At 37.1% G+C, this 21,010-nt stretch overlaps 1 protein-coding gene across 1 annotated transcript in view; it reads left to right on the top strand.

The window, feature by feature from the left end:
• LOC137295020 (selenoprotein N-like) overlaps positions 1–16,374 on the top strand; it is a 32,048-nt gene extending 15,674 nt beyond the window's left edge. The window contains exons 3-9 of the mRNA XM_067826278.1: positions 5,502–5,615; positions 6,748–7,103; positions 7,830–7,981; positions 9,091–9,341; positions 9,842–10,051; positions 10,390–10,559; positions 11,975–16,374. Coding sequence (XP_067682379.1) covers positions 5,502–5,615; positions 6,748–7,103; positions 7,830–7,981; positions 9,091–9,341; positions 9,842–10,051; positions 10,390–10,559; positions 11,975–12,050 — 1,329 coding nt within the window. The 3' untranslated portion in view covers positions 12,051–16,374. The remainder of the gene's footprint in view (positions 1–5,501; positions 5,616–6,747; positions 7,104–7,829; positions 7,982–9,090; positions 9,342–9,841; positions 10,052–10,389; positions 10,560–11,974) is intronic.
• Positions 16,375–21,010: the final 4,636 nt, after the last annotated feature.

Raw genomic sequence — 21,010 nt, 5'->3', positions numbered from 1 at the left:
ATACTGGAGTATAGCAATTTTAAAGTTATTTCCTCCCCTGCATAGGTTCACAACAACGACACATGTCTTATATCAATATGTAGTAGGGTGAAAATGGTGAAAACAGCCACTGAAGAATTGAGAATGCATAAACCTTTGAGGACGTGGCACATATTAATGCAGATTAATGATGCAGAATGTTATAAAAATAAATTTAGAATATTTAATACCAAGATGTCAGATTTTCCAAGGTACTGATGGTATTTTGCGTTAACTGATAGGAAAAATATGTATCCAAGATGTTTAATGATGCATATGGAACTGGGTTTTTTTCAGTTTCATCAACATGGTTGGTGGTTTGAAGGGTTTAATATTCAATATCTGTGGTGCTGTCTGTGTACAGGTACCAATCTTCACCTGCCAGCTCACAAATAGGATTGAGTAGCCATTATAGATGTGTGTCGTGATCAGCTTACAGGTATAGTCTATTTGCGGTACAGATGAGGGAGACTAAGATAATATTTACACTCAGAGAGCTGTCATGCTTTTCATTTTCCTTTATTGGTTTTGTTGAGGATAACTGCATAATAAGCTTGCATGGCTGAGTTGCATCAGTTTAGCAATTTTATAGAGTGGTGCGCTGAAGATTGATTTTTGTTGAAGAAGGCAGGCTTATCGTGATATCCAGCTTATGGTGATAGCCATTTGGTGTGATAGAGGCATAATGTCCATATTATGGACCTATTATTTTTTCAGTTTCTGACTTGATGTAAGAGTTGGCTGTCATTTTCCGTGAGAGCTGATACTAACAGATTTTGTACAGTGGTGTGTTGAGAAAGGATTATTCTGAAAAAGAAAAACATTATGTGAATCAGCAATAGCTAGATAGTGCAGTGGCCTCATGATATGCATATCATGAAGGTATCATTATATTCCATTACTGAATTTAAGAACAGACTATGGTTGTTTTCCATGAGAAGAGATAATTACCACAAACAACTACTTGACAGCCATATTGAAAATGTAGTTTGGCCGACAGCTCAACACATATGTGTAATTTCATATCCAGTTGGTAAATCTTGAAAGGGATATGTGAGAATATTTATTGAGGGTAAGAGAAGATGAATAGTCCTTGGGTCCTGATACAAGTTAGAACCAGTAAGGCCCAGTAAATGTTTTCTCTCCAGTGCTTGTTTAATGTTCCAAATACTGGTTCTACTTAACGATTGATCTCCATTTATCTTGCTTAGGTGCTTGATAAATATTTACTCTCTGCTAATTTCAAAGACTTGTTTTGTCATTATGAAACTGAGTGGTTTAAAAAAGTCTCAAAAAGCTGAATATGACATAATGCAACCTAATAATCCAGCAGAAGCCATATTGGATTTGCTGTTTGGCTCATTACTCTCTGCACTTTTGCAAGTGTCAGCATGTGCTTGGATTCTGTTTGCTAAAGTATTACAGAAAAACCTGTGAGAGGCAACTAAGTGGATCAGGTGCTCTGGCTCATTTAGTCTATTTATGCATGCCACATCATCCAGATTGTATGGATTTGTACCAGGGATGTTCAATGGACTGTCTGGTCAAGGCTCAATTATTGTTCACAGCAATCAAAATATTTGTGACTCCATTTGCCCATAGATCAAACAATTTTGCATGTGTGCTTTTTAAATAATTTCTGAAAGTTACAAAACTAGAGGCATAGGTATCATCTTTAAAACTTCTGATAGAGAAATCAGTTCCTGTCTCTAGAAAAATGTCAGCCATTAATGCAATTTGAAGCAAATTTTTTCGCATCTGGTTAAAAATCTGATCCATAATAAAACTGATGAGAAGTAGAGCTGTGGTGCTTCATAATTTCCAGTTATTTTTTAATTTGACAGCATTCATTATATAACATATGGCTGATACGTTGTTTAATATGTTTATCAGCTCAGACAATGAATGAGTTCTGCAGAGCCTGGCAAGGCATGGCATCCTGATCATTCTGAACTGGTGTGTGTTTAAAATTCATCAGTGTAGTCCTCTATAGAGATTCTGTACAGTAATGATTTACAAAGCGTTTCTAATGTTACATATTATCGCAGCTATGTAGTCTATGATAGATTTACAAATGATGTTCTGCAATGCTTTGTGGATTGGGCGCCATGCTGGTTGTGAGGGGGTACTTAATAGTTGTGTTCCGAAATTGAAACTGAACTGAGTTTGAATTGAATTGTTAATTGAAATGATTAAAGATTGGTCGCAGTGACCAAACAACCAAGCAATCGATGACATTTTCTCATAATCGAACACAAATGATTTTGAAAATATTGTTTTAGTTTTGGAAACACTTGACGATGGAACACATCTTGTCAGGGCCTTTATTCTTAGAAAACTCACTTCATTAACTGAAAAATCATGACTGAATATTTCTTGAGGACTCCAGGAAGTGTATATTCAGAATATATTAGTTATCAATAATATCAAGTTACATCATGTTATACATAATTGCCATGGCAACCTGCGTAGGAAAACCTGAAAACTGATGCTAACCAACTTTTTTGAATGATTGGTCATTAGTAATGAAGCAAATCATCAATTGTGAGATTTGAACCAATTCCCAACACTAGTACTTAACTAGTACTTGGGTGGCACAGTGTGACTTTTTTATAGTGTGATATCTTAACCAGCGGGTTACGTTATTGCTCAGAATATCCATCACTGGATTGCCTGGTGCAGATTAATTGGTTTACAAACCTCAGTCATATTGCCAGCGCCAGTGTTGAAGAAGGGTACGTTTGCTGTACAGGAGTAGAGCTCATGAACCTGTAGTCATGTATCGAATGCAGCTTGCACCTCCTAACGACATACCTTGTTGGCAATGTTTCGGGTAATTAACTTCTGGGTTTTTTTAACCGAACTGTTTTTTTGTATGACATAATGAAGTGATAATGAAGTGATAACGTAGTGCAACAAGTGTTTGGCTGGTGTTAGTTTATGCTTTTGGGGGCTCATGACTGAGTTGAACTTTTTACCTTTTTGGCAACTTATCAAAAAGTGATTCTGTTTGCAACCATTCCCGAGACATATTGAAGTGTTTTTCATGATGCACAAATTCGAAACAGGATGATGTGTTGATAAAAGCTGGCTTTCAGCACAGAGTTTTAGTGTTTTATTTACATTATACATCCTCTTACTCTTGGTTATGTATATATGACAACAAACAGTTACTTATATTGAAATATCTCAGCATCAAGGTTTTAATCCCATTTCTAAAGCAAGGTGACTGTTGTTAATATTCGCTGCACATTTTATATGTGCAGTTCAGTCCCTGGCCCATGTTAATGGGTTGAGCGAGTCAGTGATATCTGTTGAAGCCCCAGGGTGTGACGCCATCTTGACAGGGAGACGCACCTGTACAGAGAGGAGTCTTGACAACACCTTACACCTTGTAAATGTCTTACTCAAGCGATCATTGGTTTTCACAGTTGAAGTCATTCTTATTTTATCATCTTTAACGTTCATTCGAAAGCAGTTTTAAAGAAATATTAATTTAATCAATGAAGAAATTGTTGTTTGTATGTCAATCTACAGTAAGTTGGTAATACAAGAACAAGTTAGTTTAGTCTTTATGAATATCTGTGAAGTCTACAGAATTTAAATATTAAGTTAATCAATAAAGAAATTATTATTTGTAAGTGAATTTATGGTAAGTTGGTAATACAACAAGTTAATCTAGTCTTTATGTATATATGTCATGACTACAGAATTTAATACAGGCTTGAAGTATAAGGAGTTACAAGAATGTGGTGGGGTAGACATAAACACTGTTTCCTCATGCAATCACATGTAACCTTATCATGAAGACTTGAGCGACAGGTATGGTTCTAGATGGTGTCATGACTGCCTGGTAGGTAGTTGTTGAAAGCCAGTGGTATGGCTAGCATCATGTCAACATGCTTGAGGCAGGATTAGAACAACCAGTAGTTAATGAAAAGGAGCATCTTGTTGTTGTTATGTTAGTTGGTTAACGTTATCCCTCAGCATATTGCAGCTGAATTGTGGCAGTCTGTTAATAATTGAGGTTGGATCAGACAATCCACTGATCAACATCATGAGCATCAGTCTACGAAATTGGGAACCGATGACATGTAACATCCAAGTTAGTGAGTCTGACCACACGATCCCAGTAGTTACCTCTTGAGACAACCATGGGTTCAATTCTAGCCAGGACCTTCACACATCACAATGTTAGATAATTTAACATAAGCATAATAATGAACACTGGTTCCAAATTAAGAGGAGAGTAGATACGTATTACCAATAATGTAAACTCATAATCTGGACATCTTCTTACCAGTCAACTGTGAATGGTGACCACTTCCATACTGAGCACGCTAAATGTGTAATGACTTTACCAATGTGCTGTTATGAACCCTTTGTCTTGACATTTTTCAAATAAATTCAGAACAGTCATGAGAGTGCAGCACATAGTTTTGTATGACACATATTCAAGTTCACACAAGTGTCGCCTGCTCATGTATCAGCTCAGATGCCAACCACAGTGATCATAGAAACAAGTCACCTCTCTGTAATGAAAACCAGGAGTGAGGCTATGTATGTGTGCTGGCTGTCACCATGTTGGTAGCACCAACACACATACCTGAACTCATTCCAGGTTTTCACTACAGCGAGGCAACTCATTTAGATGATCCGTGCGGTTAGTGTCCGGGCTACCAACATGGTGACAGCCAGAACACAGGAGATTCATAGTCATTTTACGAACACTTCAGTGAATTTGCCACTTCCACGAAAAGTTAGTTTTGTTGTAGAAAAATCACATTTCTTAGAAACATTTCTGAATGCAGATTTGGTTCCTTCCAGACCAGTGTAAAGGTGTCTTATCCAGTTAATTTGGCAACTTTCCAGTGGAACAGATTTTCACTGAGGCAGAGAAATCAACATGTATATTTGATGTTGAGATAATTTACATTATTATCTCAAGTTCAAGGTTATGGTTAGCTTAAAGAAACATTTTCACTCGCAAAATATATACCAGGTTACTTTCTTACTTCGAGAAAGGTTCAGAACTAAATCCTTAGCCGATTAAAACATATCTGTGTGAAAACAGCTAGAACCATTGGAGTTTTTACGCATGAGAAATTTAGAACTTGGAATTTTTCACTATGTTTATTCCACTGTGTTTATTCCTAGATACCTTTTTTCATTTACAGCTCATTACAGATGTTTATTCAGACAGACATCAGTAAACATCCTGAGCCTAGATTTTCGAAGCTCTCTTAGTGCTAAGATAGTTGGAAGTGACATACATTAAAATTAACTTATGACTATCTCAGCACTAGGAGAGCTTAGAAAATCTAGGCCCTGGGCATCTCCTGTGGTCATAGAGTTGAATCTGTCACAGCACAGAACATACAAGTGGGAGAGGATCTAAGAATTTCAAGCTTGTTTACTCCAGATACAGATTAAGGCCATAACAGCTTATCACAATAAATCCCAAACTTGTATTTGTTGTACAGGTGACAGGCTTGGTGTATGATGTCCCTATCGAGGAGGATGATGAAGTTGTCACCATCAAGGCCTACTTTGATCCTCTTAGACAGGAGACGATGACCAAAGACTTTAATGAGCAGGTAACTGTAGTAACAGCACAAACACATATGACACAGACAAAATTGAAAACTTTTGGATGTCGGTCATTCTCCAACGTATCAGCACAACACTGGAACACTCTTTCAGTGGTATTAAAAACTTTAACATCACTGACCCGATTCGAACATCAGTTCAAGATATTCTTATTCAACTGCCACTTTGTGTTCCACCTCTGTTACTCTGAAAAATGCTCTGAGTATACCTGTGTATGGATTTAAGCATTATACAAGCACTTATTATTATTATGGTCAGTGATTAGAGGAGAGAACAATGAATTCCAATACTCAAGAATTTCTAATGGCACTTTTATCTAACAGACTTTTGCTTATATCAAGGATGAGAAGATGCTCAAATTCCACAGCAATGGGTTAATCAAACAGTTAAAGCCTGTCAAACTGAAAGATCAGCGTTCAGTCCATGTTCAGTTCACGATATGGGTACAGTGTGTGAAGCCTGTTTCTGGTGTACCCTGATGTGAAATTGATGGAATATTGCCAAAAGCATCGTTAAACTTACCCACGCACATTTCTACCTTCTTTTTGTCAAAATATATTTATTAGAATGCAAGGCAGATTCTTTCGTAGTCATCGCTAGATGGAGGACGACGCAAGGAAAACAGATTTACAGTAATCTTCCTTCTTGTAAAACATCTGATATTTTCGTGCAACATGCAAAATGTGCAGGAGTTCATACATCCCCTATGTAACAATGTAAACTGCATACAATGTGCAATACTTTTTCTTTATGGTTAGAAAATCATGTAAGCATGACTTGGTAAAAATTATATGTAATAAACGAACGAGTATGTAACAATTATCAAGATGATTGATCAGTATAGCTTTGAATGTTGCATACTGATGATTCTCAACTCAGTTCATGATGAGACATATTTCAATGCAGAATGTAATGAAAACATCTGATCAACTCTGGAAAAAGGATTCATGACACTTGTCTTCGAAATAAAAGTGTTACTTAACAAACTATCATCGTTTTGTTTTGATCTTTCAGTTTGGAGTTAGATTGTGATCAATCAGTATAATTTTAACCGAAACAGTAATCGTGGGGAAGCTTATGTGCAGAAGAATACCTCAGAAATGTCTTTTTATGTTTCAGTATGGTGGGCTGGATGCATTCGCTGGCTTGAAGAATTGGCAGAAACCTGCCATAGAATGGATGAACTTTGGTGCTCGTCATTTTTCCGTGTTCCTGCCACCAAATATAGAGACAGTGGACTTGGGAGACGTGTACTACATTGTGAACACTCAATCATCAATGTTTGGCTCCATAATCGGGTCCACTCTGTCGAGCAATCGGTACTATCCACCCAAGGTGGCAGACTCTAATGTGATGATTCACAGACTCCTTACCATGTTCCACTCACGGCCATTTATCATATCACGTTTCGCTCCGACTGGTAGCGTGGCCACTGTCAGGGCCATGAACGACAAATACTTTGATATACAGTTCAGGTAAGAGGACACACTGAGAATCCTTAAAGATTATTTTCTTTTATATTTTTTTTTGTAATTGAGAAAATGTTAGTGAATGCTTGTCAAAATCCTGAGATATAGATTTTTACATAGATTTAGACGAATGCAGAAATATTTATCCTGCAGCAGGTGTGATATAAAGCCAAAGTCCACACCTATAAGTTAAAGATAAAACATAATGTGGTGAATTGGTGATTGAAGCAGCTCTCTAATGTGTATGTTTATGTGCTGAACAACCTAGAAACATAACGGGGTGAAAAAAGGTTCACAGTCACAATCATAGGACCCTTTTGTACCCAAGGGATTAACTGCACAGCGAACTGCGGAACCTTAGACAAATGGGCTACTCACTATTGACTTTGACGAAATATACAGAAAGATAAAGTAGCATTTTGCTGTCAATTTGTGACATTTCGTAATCATAGTTCATTATTTGTTGTTGTTATTATTATTCTGTTCATAGCATTCTTGACTTGTCAGGTGATATATTCTGTATCACTTGTCAAGTATTGCATGACTGAGATGTTAATTGGTACAGGGGAGAAACCAGAAGCCTTCACGTACAAGCAGTCTCTTGAAAGTTACTATAAATACATGATTTTTTTATGGGATGGACGTTTACATCATGTTATAACTATTCCTGTAGATGTTTTGTATATATTTCTGCTGCCAGACTAAACACCAATAGATGTCCTTACTTTTCAGGATTCATGCTGAGTTTCAGCTGAACGAACCTCCATATCATCCCTACTGGTTTACACCGGCCCAGTTCATGGGCAATATCATCATGACACGTGATAGCTCACATATCCTTTACTTCAACCTGTACGTGCCCACAGATAAGAAACTTAATGTTGGTAAGTAAGACCACTCTTCATCAGTATATACTATGTTCTGACATTAAAGTTATGCATTGTGTCTCCTGACCCTTGTTTTAGGTGTGATTCGACGGGATTCTGTGAGCCAGGTAAATCTGATTATCCATGCTGTTTACATGTAGGAGAGTTACATTCTCTTCTCATCTAGATTATTTGTCATATCTTCCTACGAATCTTTGTTCCAATACGCCCATATTTCCTGGCTCTCATAAAATATTCTAGCAGCAAAAAATCACAACTTGAATTATCTCCCCTCTTTCTATCCAATCAGACATTTACTTTGACCCAACTTGACTGAAGCAACTGTGGGGCCGCAAATATCCCTCCTCTGCCAGTGACTTGTTTTTGGCTTACTGTCCCATTTTCAATGCGGGTGATGGAGATGCCATTCATCTGCCGTTACACGACTGAGTTCTGTCTAGAAGACACATTTATGCATTGCACTGGGGAAAAGGTTCTAGTTTTCCTGAAGCACCCAGAAATTTCCAAGGCCTTATTAATGATCACTTTTGAAACGACATGGTCGATTGCACAACTAAATCTGGTGACAACCAATTACGAATCCTGAATATTTGCACCATAAAAGGGCCATATTAGAACAGACGTTCGTAGGAAGATATGACAAGAACACTCTGTGGGAAGAGAATGGGGGAGTTAAGGCCTGAGTTGCAACTGTACGAGCATAAAAGCTTACTGTCATTTGTTTTTTCCTTGCTCTTTGAATGTTCATACACGAGTGAATTCTCAGATCCATCTCCTTACCTACCCCATACCAGCTTCTTCAACCTAGGATTTAACCTAGATCCAAATCTTACCCTTCATCCAAGCCATGCCATAGATCTGATACCTGTAATTAATCTGAGATTAAATATAGATCTGATTCCTATACTTAGTCTTGATTTTACCCTAGATCCCATTTCTACCATTGATCCTATTCCTATAAGTAATGAAAAGGTTTTTGAGTCGGACCTCGGGTCCTTTAAATGCCATGGTTCTCAGTCTGATGTGTGATCTCAGTCCTGTAAACTACCATTGATCCAAGTCTTTGGAGTTTAGTCTACACGTTAATTTGATCTGTATGTTTGCAGATATGGAGTGGCTGAATGGCCCCAAGGAGAACGAGAACATGGAGGTGGACATCGGCTTCTTGCCCCTGATGCAACTGAACAACACATCGCCATCGGAGAAGGCACTGCACGGCGACTTACTTCTGAATGACTCCATGATGGCAGAGAACCCTTTCCTGCCCAAACTTGTATCTGAGGTGGAGTGGATGGGTGAAATTTCTCTTGAAGATGCTATAAGAGTGCTTGAAGTCAAATTGTATCCATTTAAAAAGGTATGCAACATTGTCTACACTGGAATTGGGAAAGGCAGGGGCCAAGGGCCATCCTGCACATCAGATTAAAAAGTGGCCCATTAAAATTTTGAAGTCTATTATTTAATACAAGAGCAGTGGCCCATTCTAAAGTAAGAAAATGGTTAATAAGCCTGAAAATGGCCCATAGTCAAAGTTCTCTTTCCCAATACCTGGCCTATGTCACATCATTCTTTTGATGAACCATGTTTGTGAAGGTTTCAACACATGTTAGTGCTCGAGATTTCACTGCAGTGGGGGAGTATGGTTCAGGACAGTGTCATTTAAGGTCTCCATGAACAAGTGTCTACTAAGTCAGGTAGAATTACCTCCCGATCCTGCTAGTCGTCTTTTTTGACAAGCATGAGTTACTAAGAGCAGTTAATAATAATTAGTCAAATCTTAATATATTTCTATCCTCAAGATATATATTTATAATTAGTTATTTTCATGTGATTGATTTCTGCTTACTCTGGTTTCAGGTTCCATATTACAACTTTACTGAAGCTTTTAAAAGAGCAAAGACAGAGAATAAGCTAGTGCACTCTATCGTGTTATGGGGTGCCCTAGATGACCAGAGCTGCTGAGGTTCGGGGCGGACTCTCAGGGAAACTACCCTGGAGAGCCCGCCCGTCACTCAGCTCCTGTCTGAGAACTTCATTAGTTCCTGGTCACTGTTAGCTGAACTAGAGGTAAGCTCATATTTCTGGATTCAGGGTTGATATTGGGGTAAGGGTGAGATTGGGGTTTAGTATGTGGGTGGGATTGAGTTTAAGGTTAAGTTGAGGTAGGAATAGGGTAAGGTGTTTGGGTTAGGATAAGAATGGGGTTTAGTGTTAGGGTCCACTAATTTTAATTATTATAGTAAATGTATTTCAGTTAAAATTTACATTAAATGGCCAGGACATAAGAGCAGTTTGTCATATCTGTTCGTAGTGTTCCGTATATATTGGAAACAAGGTAATAACTTAGCCCATGAGGTAAACAGGATGTTTGGCAGAATAAAAAATGTGAGTTACCTCCCTTGCAGGAACTGAAGAAGGACTCCAGTGAGCCTGAGGTTGCAAAAAAGGCAGAGGAGATTGTCAGCAACTATAACTTCCCTGTCATGATGATGGTGATACTGCCGAATGGCACCATTATCAACAAGATGAATGCCAATGATTTCCTTGACATGGACACTTCCATTCTTGAGTCAGGGTGAGTAGGCTTTAGTACTGTGACATGTGGACACTTCCATTCTTGAGTCAGGGTGAGTAGGCTTTAGTACTGTGACATGTGGACACTTACACTCTTGAGTTAGGGTGAGTTGGCTGTTGACCTGTCTCTGGTGGACACCTCCATTGATTTATACATATTTTATTCACAAATGTGAACGGGATTGGGGACAAGTTGTCCAACTTAAAATTCCCGCTCCCTAATATTTACATACGTACATTTGTAATTGTATACATCTTAGAAAAGACTAGAGAGAAGAGACAGGAAAATGAAAGAGAGGAAAAAGGCAATTTATGTAAGCACACAAAACATTATGATTGTTGAATATAAGTTTGCAGACATTTAAAAATGTATTCATTTTGTTCAGTGGTCATATCAGGACATCCATATAACATCAATGACAGTATGATTGGAGAGTCTTTTTTTCAATACTTTTTAGATTTAACATTAATATCGCTCTATGAATGTTGTACAGTTTACACTCCAATAGGAAGTGTTGAACATTTTCACAAGCATTGCCACAGTAACAAGAGGCAGAATCTTTCATTTTGAAATGATACAGATCATAATTTAGCTGACTAGTCATATATCTCAACTTTGTATAATATAAAGTTTTCTAATTCCACACAAGTAATATGATGGAGCTACAGGTTGCTCGCACTTAAAGTACGACTTGAAACTTTGCAATGAAGGTCGATTTCTTTCGGTCTCAGGAATATTATTCCTCATTCTTACAGTTGGTGGAAAAAAGGAAACATACGAAAGTCGTAATCTTGCAGAAGGGAGGATAATATTGTTAGTATCCCTAAGGTTATAATTAGATCTTGATCCCACGCTATCTGGAGTAATATCTTTTAAGTATACAGGAGCCAAATTATTTTGAATTTTATAAAATAGACAAAATTTTCTTCTTTTTCTTCGTTCATCCAGCTTTTTACATCCTCATGATGCAGAATTTGCCGTGAGGTAAACCTGTAGACCCGTTACTATTATGGCAGCTTCCAACTGAAGTTTCTCCAAATTTTCTTTCTGTTGTACACTTCCACTCTTGAGCTAGGGTGAGTAGGCATGTCTTGCGGACACTTTTGCTCTCAAGTCCTGTTTTGTAGGTTGTAGAACTGTGACATGCAGACACTCTTGAGCTAGGGTGAGGAGGCTATTGTTCTGTCTTGTGGACACTTCTATTCTCAAGTCATGCTTTGTAGAATGTAGAACTGTGACGTGTGAAATCTTGACTCCAGGTGTGCAGGCTGTAGAGGACTGCTTCAGCACCAAGTTTCCATATAAGGACAGCAGTGGCTCACCAAATTTTGATATTATGACTGTATGGAATACATTTGTTATTACATTCAGATTGTCATTCATGTTATTTATTGTCTCTATATTTGTGATTTCAGATTTACTGAACCATCCAGCTACAACTATATCAAGTTTCTTAAAGAAGGCATACAGAAAGCAGCCTCTGCAGCATAAAGTTACCATATCCTGCTTTCATGACAACATATCCTACAGTAAAGTGAATCTCGGAAGACAGTTTTGACAGGTTAAATATAAATATACAAAAGTACTGGATTTTACTTAAGACCCTTTGAAATATGCTTCATCCCATACTTTCTTGAACAATCCAGCCTACCATATGTTAGCATGTACGAATGGATAATTCTAATGATATTATAAAGTCCTCTTGCAACTCTTGCAGCTGTTACAGTTCAAATCAACTATAACAGCACTTGACTGACTTTCAGTCATATTTTAAAGTTTTGCAGACACTGAAATTATTTACACATAACAGACTGATCCATGAATATTTTAATTTTTTGTGGGCATAAGATTATCATAATAGTATGACAATATTTATACATAAGATTTATATCCAATAGTTGGTCTTTCAAGACCTCGTCAGTTTGCCCACATCATTTCAAAATTCCTTCTCAGTGCGCAAATATCTTGAAGTATGCAAACAGTTAAGAGTGAGTGAGTGAGTTTATATTTATGCCTCACTCAGCAATATTCCAGCCATATGGCGGCGGTCTGTAAATAATCGAGTCTGGACCAGACAATCCAGTGATCAACTTCATGAGCATCAATCTGCGCAATTGGGAACCAATGACGTGTCAACCAAGTCAGCGAGCCTGACCACCCGATCCCATTACTCGCCTCTTACAACAAGTGTAGTTGCCTTTTATGGCAAGCATGGGTTGCTGAAGGTCTATTCTACCCAGGGATCTTCACAGGTCAAACAGTTAAGAGAAAATTCAAAACAATTCGGACCAGCAGTACATGTGGAGAGAATGTTTGAACTTGTGGATTGACAGCATAATGTTCTGCTTATTTCATCATATTCAACATGTGCCTATCTGAAGATAGTGTCACAGAAGTAGGTGTAGACATAGCTTAAAACCGTGAAAAACGATCTGATTTTATTGCATTTTTATTGGGTGTGTTCAGAGTTAAAGACCCCTAACCATATTATTTTTCCTGTAGATTTAGACAACATAAATCTAGAAATGACGGCAAGAATTAGAATGTTTTGGTGCTGATTACTAAGTTGTCTTGACAACGTGTACTATGACGACTTGACCAGAAAGCAGATTTGCTAGGGAAAGTCTGACACCAACCGTTGTCCATTGCCAGTTGTAGTGGCAGCATCAAAGTGTCCAAGTTTCTTCAACAGATGTTTCTTTGATTCAAAGTAGTTTTGCAATAACATGGTAAATAATGCATGTACAGTTGTTATTGTTTAAAGGTGTACAACTTTACTATATGTAATTATTGTATTTTTAAAAAGCTTCAATTCTGCAATATTTTCAGCTGAGACCAACTTAATCTTGTCACTTCAATCGCAGATCAAACAGCTTATATTTATAAAATAATGACTGACAAAGAAGACTTATTTTCTGTTTTGTTTTGTTTCTGATGAACATTCAATGTTTGTTTGACTCATAAGGCCAGATGTTGCAGTATAGGGTTACCTTGGCTCTTGCAACTGCTTTGAAACAATTAAGACTAAACTGCAAAAACATGGTAATATTCTAATGAATACAATTGGAGTTTGTGTTAGATTACAGGTTTTCTAGTCTACTATGACATACTTTTGAGTGCTGGTTGCCTTAGGTGTCCATATTATTTCCTTCATTTCCAATCTGCTGCATCTTGTATTAGAGTTGTATCCAGTGGTAAGTGAAGGTTGGCCTGATGTTACAGCAATATTGTGGAATGGAACTTGGAAAATATTCTTAGTAGCATGGTGAACACTGAACACTGTAAATAACTATCATTATCATAAATAAGATCTAATAATTATTGTTATTTGTGACATGTTTGTCAGTCTTGTTCTGTGTGCATTATGTTTTGTTTTTTGACCACTTTGTGTCACAGTATATATAATAATAAGTACCTCAAAATTTCTTGAAGCTCCTACCTTTGTTTAAAGTGTTCTACTCTAGTTTTCTGAGGCTTCAAAATCAAGGCTATTGTGAAGAGTTTGGAGCTGATTAAGTCGGCTTTGGTTTTGATGTGGACAAAAGTCTGGATGAAAAATGTTTTAAGGAACTCATAACTGATGTTTAGTTTGAGTGAATACGTCTGTACCAGCTGCTGAACTTAATAATGCAGCATGTCATTTTTGCAGATACTCAAACAAGAGACACAAACTGTTTTATTTTTTTTGTTGTTGATCGTCCATCATCAAAATGTTATTTTTGTAACATATTTTTAATAAAGAATTGTCAGTATGGAGTTAAATACATTTGGGAAAATAATATCATCATAAAAACCAAGGTATCTTTGTCATAAAACGACTTATCCACTAAAATATAGTTGCAGTTAAACTTTGATGAAAGTATGGCATGCTACTTTCAACCTTTGATGTTCATGGCATGGCCATTCTCTGTGTTGCCATGGAAACTGTACCATACTTCTCAATAGGTCACCTTCAGTCAGTCTAGGCCCAGCTACATCAAAAACTGGTATCAAAGATGTTAAGGCAGGATTTCCCTTCATGCCTAGATCACAAAGTTCAGGAAAGACCTTGTTTTTTGCTTGGATTACAGGTGTATTGGTGAAAAGTTGTGGTCAGTTGTTGTGGAAAATACAACAGACACTTGAGATTTTTGTGGTCATCAAAACACCTAAATATTTTGCAGTGTGTGCTGTGTTAATTGAGGTAGTGGTGTTGGGTTTGCAGTTTAGCACCATATGTTAGTAGGTGGAATACAGATTTGAAGTGTAAGTGAGAAGAGATTATCTCCAGTTTTCAATATTACATGGTCACAAGATAACTACTGTTTGAAAAGGTTTTACCTTTATATGTTCTGCCTGAAGTGTGCAATTTAGAAAATGAATAGATGCTTGAGAAAAGTAGGATCAGTATAAATTCCCTTCAGGTAGTGTCAATAGCTTCAACACCCACAATACAAGCAATTAGCAATATTTTACAGTAAAAACCTGTTTATCCAGACTGTACCATTTCAAAGGAAACCATTTTGATTATCAAGTTTCAAATATACAGAATAATGGCCATTTGTATTGCTATGCTTTCACACTTCGAAATCCTGGTTTCCATTGTACATCAGAGTCTGGATTAATAAAGTTTCACTAACTATGTATGTAGTGAAGAAATGGATGACATTGCCTGCAAGTTTAGTTTGTCTTGAATTTTAGTGTTCAAGAAAGTGTTTAGAGACTCGCCAGTGAGAGATTTGTGAGAAAGATTTTGATATTTTTGTCTGATGTCAACAATACACTAAGCAACCTGGTACTCATTATTGTGTTGAAATATTGAAGTGTTTGCCATATTTTGTTTTAGACAATTTTACTATATTTGAACTGTTGTATAATTGGAGAGAAGCTGACCTACTCAGCGTGCAAAAAAGCTAGCCTGTGGCTAGGAAAAATCTAGTTGGGCCAGTAATTCTTCACTGTCACTGACCTGACTGGCTCTTGAAATTTCATGTTGTAGATATATCACTCTCTCTGACTTATTAAGTTATTTATAACACACTTTTAAATCATGCAAGATTATGGCCTGATAAAAATGCTAGTCACATTAGCAGCTTAATGATGAAGCCTGTGTCTACATTCCAATTTCAGAAAAATTATTATTCTGTGCGCTAAAAACTTTCAGGTGTAGCTAGCAGGACTGGCGAACAAAACGTGGAGACTATTTCATACACAGGAGCTACTCAATCTCAAGCACCAGCTGGGGAAGTATTAAGATTTGGTTTGATGAAGATTTATTAAATAATTTTAATTTCAAGTTCTGGGAAAACAGAAACATAACAAAAGAAGTTGCATTACGTGTGAACAAGACAAACACCAGTGCTGTCTGAAGCTAAAGTGTTGATTTGACCTTATCACCAGCATGATGCCTTAATTGTTTCCATCAGTATATAACCATGTTCGCGCAGTAGTGATTTAGCTAAGACCATAGTTATTTGGTTTTATTTTTTGTGTTTTCTGTCATCAGGAAGTGTTTGTTTGATTTGTAAATAAGCTTCTGAATTGGATAGACATTCAGAGAAGGTGGAAAATTCTTCCATTTGAATTACATGTGAGGTTTGTTTGAAAGTCATATCACACGCGGCCAGTTATGTTTGGAACCTTGAATGCAGAAGTCAATTCAAGCTTTAAATTGCTTTGTATATGTGGACAATTTCGTTATGTTTTTTCGTGAATCTAATTCAGATGTGTGGAGATAGTGTTTGTAAAAATGATGGTTTTTTTATTATTATATTTATTTTTTAAAGAATATACAATATATGCAAGCATTGTTATCAAAATAAAATACAATTTGAAACTTTGGTGTTTGTATTTGCTCAGAGACCATAATATTTTATTTGTAAACAGTCTCTGACTTGCATGACACTGTACTGCGTGTAGTCTAGATATTGAAAGGTCCGGACGTAAAATCTTTGTTTCTGCGCTGTACAGACTAGGGCAGATAACTCTTCACTTATCAGCATGTGAGAAGAAAGCAGTAGCACAGAGGATCACATCTAGCGGTTCGGTATTATCGTAAAGCTTAAAATTGTTTATAACACACAAACTGAAACTTCGGTAGGCTAAAAATGCAACAGGGGTAGTAGGGGCGGATACAACTTTTTGAGCAAGTTGTGGTGCACGCTCCATTTCCACTTGAGTTTCAATGGTCATTTACACACCCTGTAATACACACCAGCCACAAAACGTTTGCTATTGGCCGTTAGGTTATTACATAATTAATAAGCTATCAAAATACGATAAATGTGCCTTTAATAGTAAATAAATTTGTGGTGATGAAAGTCGCGAACTTAGTTGTGGCATCTCAGACTTATGAAATGAGTCCTGACGAAGATACTGAAAATGATATGGCCGAAATAATTCATTTACAATCAATTGTAGACTGTGTGAGAGAAGTTGGTAGATATTCAGAATGGAAAAGCTTCCATCACATGTTAGCCGACAAAACATTCCAAACAGAAAACGTAGCCTTCCATTTATTCATGGATGTCATGAAATGGTTTTGATTCCAAACCACAACGAATGTGCGACGCAGTACAGATGTCATTCTCAATGGTAAACAGGTTACAGAACGTAATACAGTCGGTTTATCCGATGTATGTCTGGACATTAAAAAATATCCTTGGACAGATTGATTTGGGAGATTCCTCATTGATGCATCTTCTAAGAGTTTCGACTTTGCTGTCTCATATTTGAATATATTGTATATTCAAATGATTGTAAATTATTATAACATAAAACCAATAACCATATCTCATGTTCTTGCTACTTTGAAGTTAAATCAGCTCTGAAATGGAGTTTTACAAACCTCAATACTTGTTGATGTATTGATTTCATTGTTGTTGTGACTATGAGCGACCGGTAACAAACACCATAGCAAACCGTTTTTATGCACATGGCTTACCATTAGCGACCGTAGCATCAAATTTATGAAATTGTTGTGAATATTGCATCGTATCAGCTTCTCCTGACATTACGGCCAATGCTATGGTAATGCCTTTTGAAAAAATATGTATATACAAGTTAAATTTCTCTTTACGACATATTTAGATAATAATAAACAAAATGGAATCAAAGGCATAAAAATTCGTTAAAAGGTAAAACAATTCCTTTAAACACATGCTCATTTTAAAACACTTCATATAAATATTGGCTATCCATAATTGACAAGAATCTTACAATATAGCGTATTAATGTCGTAAAATGTACCTTTCACTGTGATGCAACCAATGCTATTCAGCCGTAATGGACCGTTACTCTGTACATAGCAAGCTATAATGGCCACTAGCAAACATCTTATCGCTAGTGCGTATTACAGGGTATGTTTAATAAACTTCGGGGACAAAAAGGGGAGTGAGCCTCCCATCTGGATCCACCTGTTGGTAGAAGACTTCTACAAGGTTGAAGACTTCGCTTGTCACGCCTAAAACCTGCGTTCGATTACCCCAATTGGTATTGAAGCCCATTTCGGATGTTTAAGGTCATTGCTGGAATATTGCTAATATCGTCATAAAACCTCACTCACTCGTTGAGATGAATTCCGAAGTGAACTTTCGAAAGACCAATAAATGTATTGACATCCTACTTATCTGATGCAAAAAATAAAAAGGCACCTCAGAATGATATTTCTTCAAATCTTTTGTAAGCAATACGGAAAGATTTCAGATCGCCACTCTTGAAACGAATCCATCTAGTGTTTAAACTAAACCTAGAAGTATTTCATCTGTATCCTAATGTGCTAGGAAATATTTAAAGTTTATAATATTTTAACCTGACCCAAACTCGACCTTCGTTAGAAATGTCTGTCAGGGAAGCGGACAAACCCCGAAAGTATAAAATTCCAACAAAGCTAAAATCACCGTTTCAGTAGTTGTTCGATGTATATGCCAAATTTCATGAAAATAATTGAGATATTTCTGAAATTAATGATAATTTCTGCTCAGGGAACGAACTCTCTAAAACGTTTATGTGTACTTAAAGGAACAGCATCAGTTCAGAGCCTCGATTTAGTTAAGCTCCAGGTACAGTATTGATCAGCGTGTGATTTAGGCAACGGAAATGTAACCTCTTCTCATTAGGACTGTGTGTCATATACCGTTCTGAGCAGCGCTCCCTAATTTAGTTCTAGGTTCTTGTTCGAAGCCTAGATTCCGTATAACCAAGGACAGTTCCTGTCTTGCCTTGTATGAGTGTACAACCTTTCACGATCAAGAGATGGCAAAACTTTATAGATGGGCAACTTGTTTATTTTTCAACGTAGCAATGTTTCGCTATATCTTCTTATACTGTTTTCAAACATATGACTGAAGCTACACGGAAACGCAACTACTTTGACAAAGTAAAGAGGTTGATCATCCACAAAGTTTCGTCATCTCAATATCACCATCATCTAGAATGCCATGCACTGAAATCGTTTCACGATTATCAGGAAACAGTAAAGAAATTCTGTCCCAGAAATTAATAATGACTTATTTCAACTCAATATTCCACAGCATATATTTGTTTGTGTACAAAGTTTTATGTTACTTCCCGAACGGGGACTCCGCTTTTTCCCTGAAAGTACAGTAAATCCTAGAGCAAACGCCATGTTTTCCGACACGACGAACATAAATCAAGAAGGTTCATTTGAGAAAACTCACTCCCTCGAATAAACCTCCGAGAAAATACATGTAAGTGTACGACACTTTTTCTCATTCCTTGGGGGCGGTAGGATAGCTTGGCCATTAAAGCAGTTGTTTGTCGCTCCGAATACCCGGGTTCGATTCCCCACAATGTGTGAAAGCAATATCTAGTGTTCGCGCCGTGGTACTGCTAGAATATTACTAAGATTGGCGTGAAACCACATTCACAAACAAACTCCTATTCCTCGGGGCGACGGTTCCCACATATTTATTGGAAAACGAAATAAAACATGATATCTTCAGTGGAAACGAACATTCATCTCATTAGAAGAATCTCGTATACAGTTCCTGAAGATATTTTTGCAATAGTAAAGGCCAGACTTATTTTATTAATGTTATGTGCAATTAAACTGAATCGAAATATTTCATGGAAACATGCTTCATTTTCAAGGTCGATTTACCATTACTTTCTTGATCAGCTAAATACAACATGTTGAAGGCCTCAGGAGAGCTAAACTGATTATTTGGCAAGGTCAGTTTCTAATCAATACCACGTTATATACATAAAATGATGGATTTGAAGTAAGGTTGAGAACTCGTGTTATATCGACCGTCAAAACAGTCGCTTGACACCTTCCGACTCTCAAGTCGATATTTATCGATTACTTTCCGAATGGTGACGACCGAGCAATATGGGGTTGTGGTATTAACTTTTGTATCAGCAAGAGACTTTGAGGTAACCAAATATATTCAATACCCTCTTGCCTCCAATAAACAACTCCTTTCACGTGAATACTCAGCCTTCAATGTGTGTTCGCAAACTATAAATACATGAAAATATCAGTCAACAACATTTGTACAATTGGTATGTTCACACTTTTTTAATAACAGTCCGTAAACCATAAATACTTAAAACCAAAAAATCTAGCTTGACCCAAAACACAACTCCTTGTCTGTTCAGTTGTTAATCACAGTGTCTAAACCATCCACAAAAATTAGGTTTCCTTAAAAAAATACGTGTATTTACACGATCAAGCGTTAGTAACTGTTTGTAAACCATTTACACTTGAAAAGCTAGCTTGACCCAATGAATTTGTATTTGTATGTTCAAGGTGAATGCTTGTCTTCGAATGATCAGCATTTGAGAAGGTAGCTTGCCAACAACACCACCACCACCAACAACAACAACATCAACAGCAGCAGTAACAGCAGCGAAATTGTCTAAAATCAACTATTGTACACTTTATGTTTCAGTAACTGCTTGTAAATAGAAATATGACGTTACAGACTACCGGAAAACCACACTGACATTGGCTATCAAATGGCCGTTGCGACTGATATACAATTTCTTAACAACATCTGGAACACACATAATTATATACCCATACCAATCACGCACACATTCGCTGAATGTGCATGCATAGAGGTTGTGAACGGTGGTGTAGCCAAGTGGTTAAAACGTTTCCTTTTCACGCCGAAGGCCCGGGCTCGATTCCCCATTTTGATACGTCGAAAAAAACAACTGCGTTCGGAATAACTGCCTCTCGACCGCTCGGTACGGGTCATTTTCAACACAGACTGTCAGATACTCAGATTCATCTGCCCTACTGTCGGGTTAAAATTTAGAAATGTATATGAAGATATTTTGTGGGCAGTTAAGTTTGGGCCAGGGCGCAAGTTTACATCTAAACAACTCTGGGGTCTGGCTGAATTGTATGGGAGTTTCATACCCAAAGAATGTGTGAAGCCCATTTTTGTGCTATTAAGTGCTACTGACAACCGATTTCTGCGGACATTGCCTTGATGTGTTTA

Source organism: Haliotis asinina, chromosome 8 (assembly GCF_037392515.1).
Source record: "Haliotis asinina isolate JCU_RB_2024 chromosome 8, JCU_Hal_asi_v2, whole genome shotgun sequence".
Lineage (NCBI taxonomy): Eukaryota > Metazoa > Mollusca > Gastropoda > Lepetellida > Haliotidae > Haliotis > Haliotis asinina.
The sequence above is the reverse complement of the archived record's forward strand: the minus strand, read 5'-3'. Positions and strand labels throughout refer to the sequence as shown.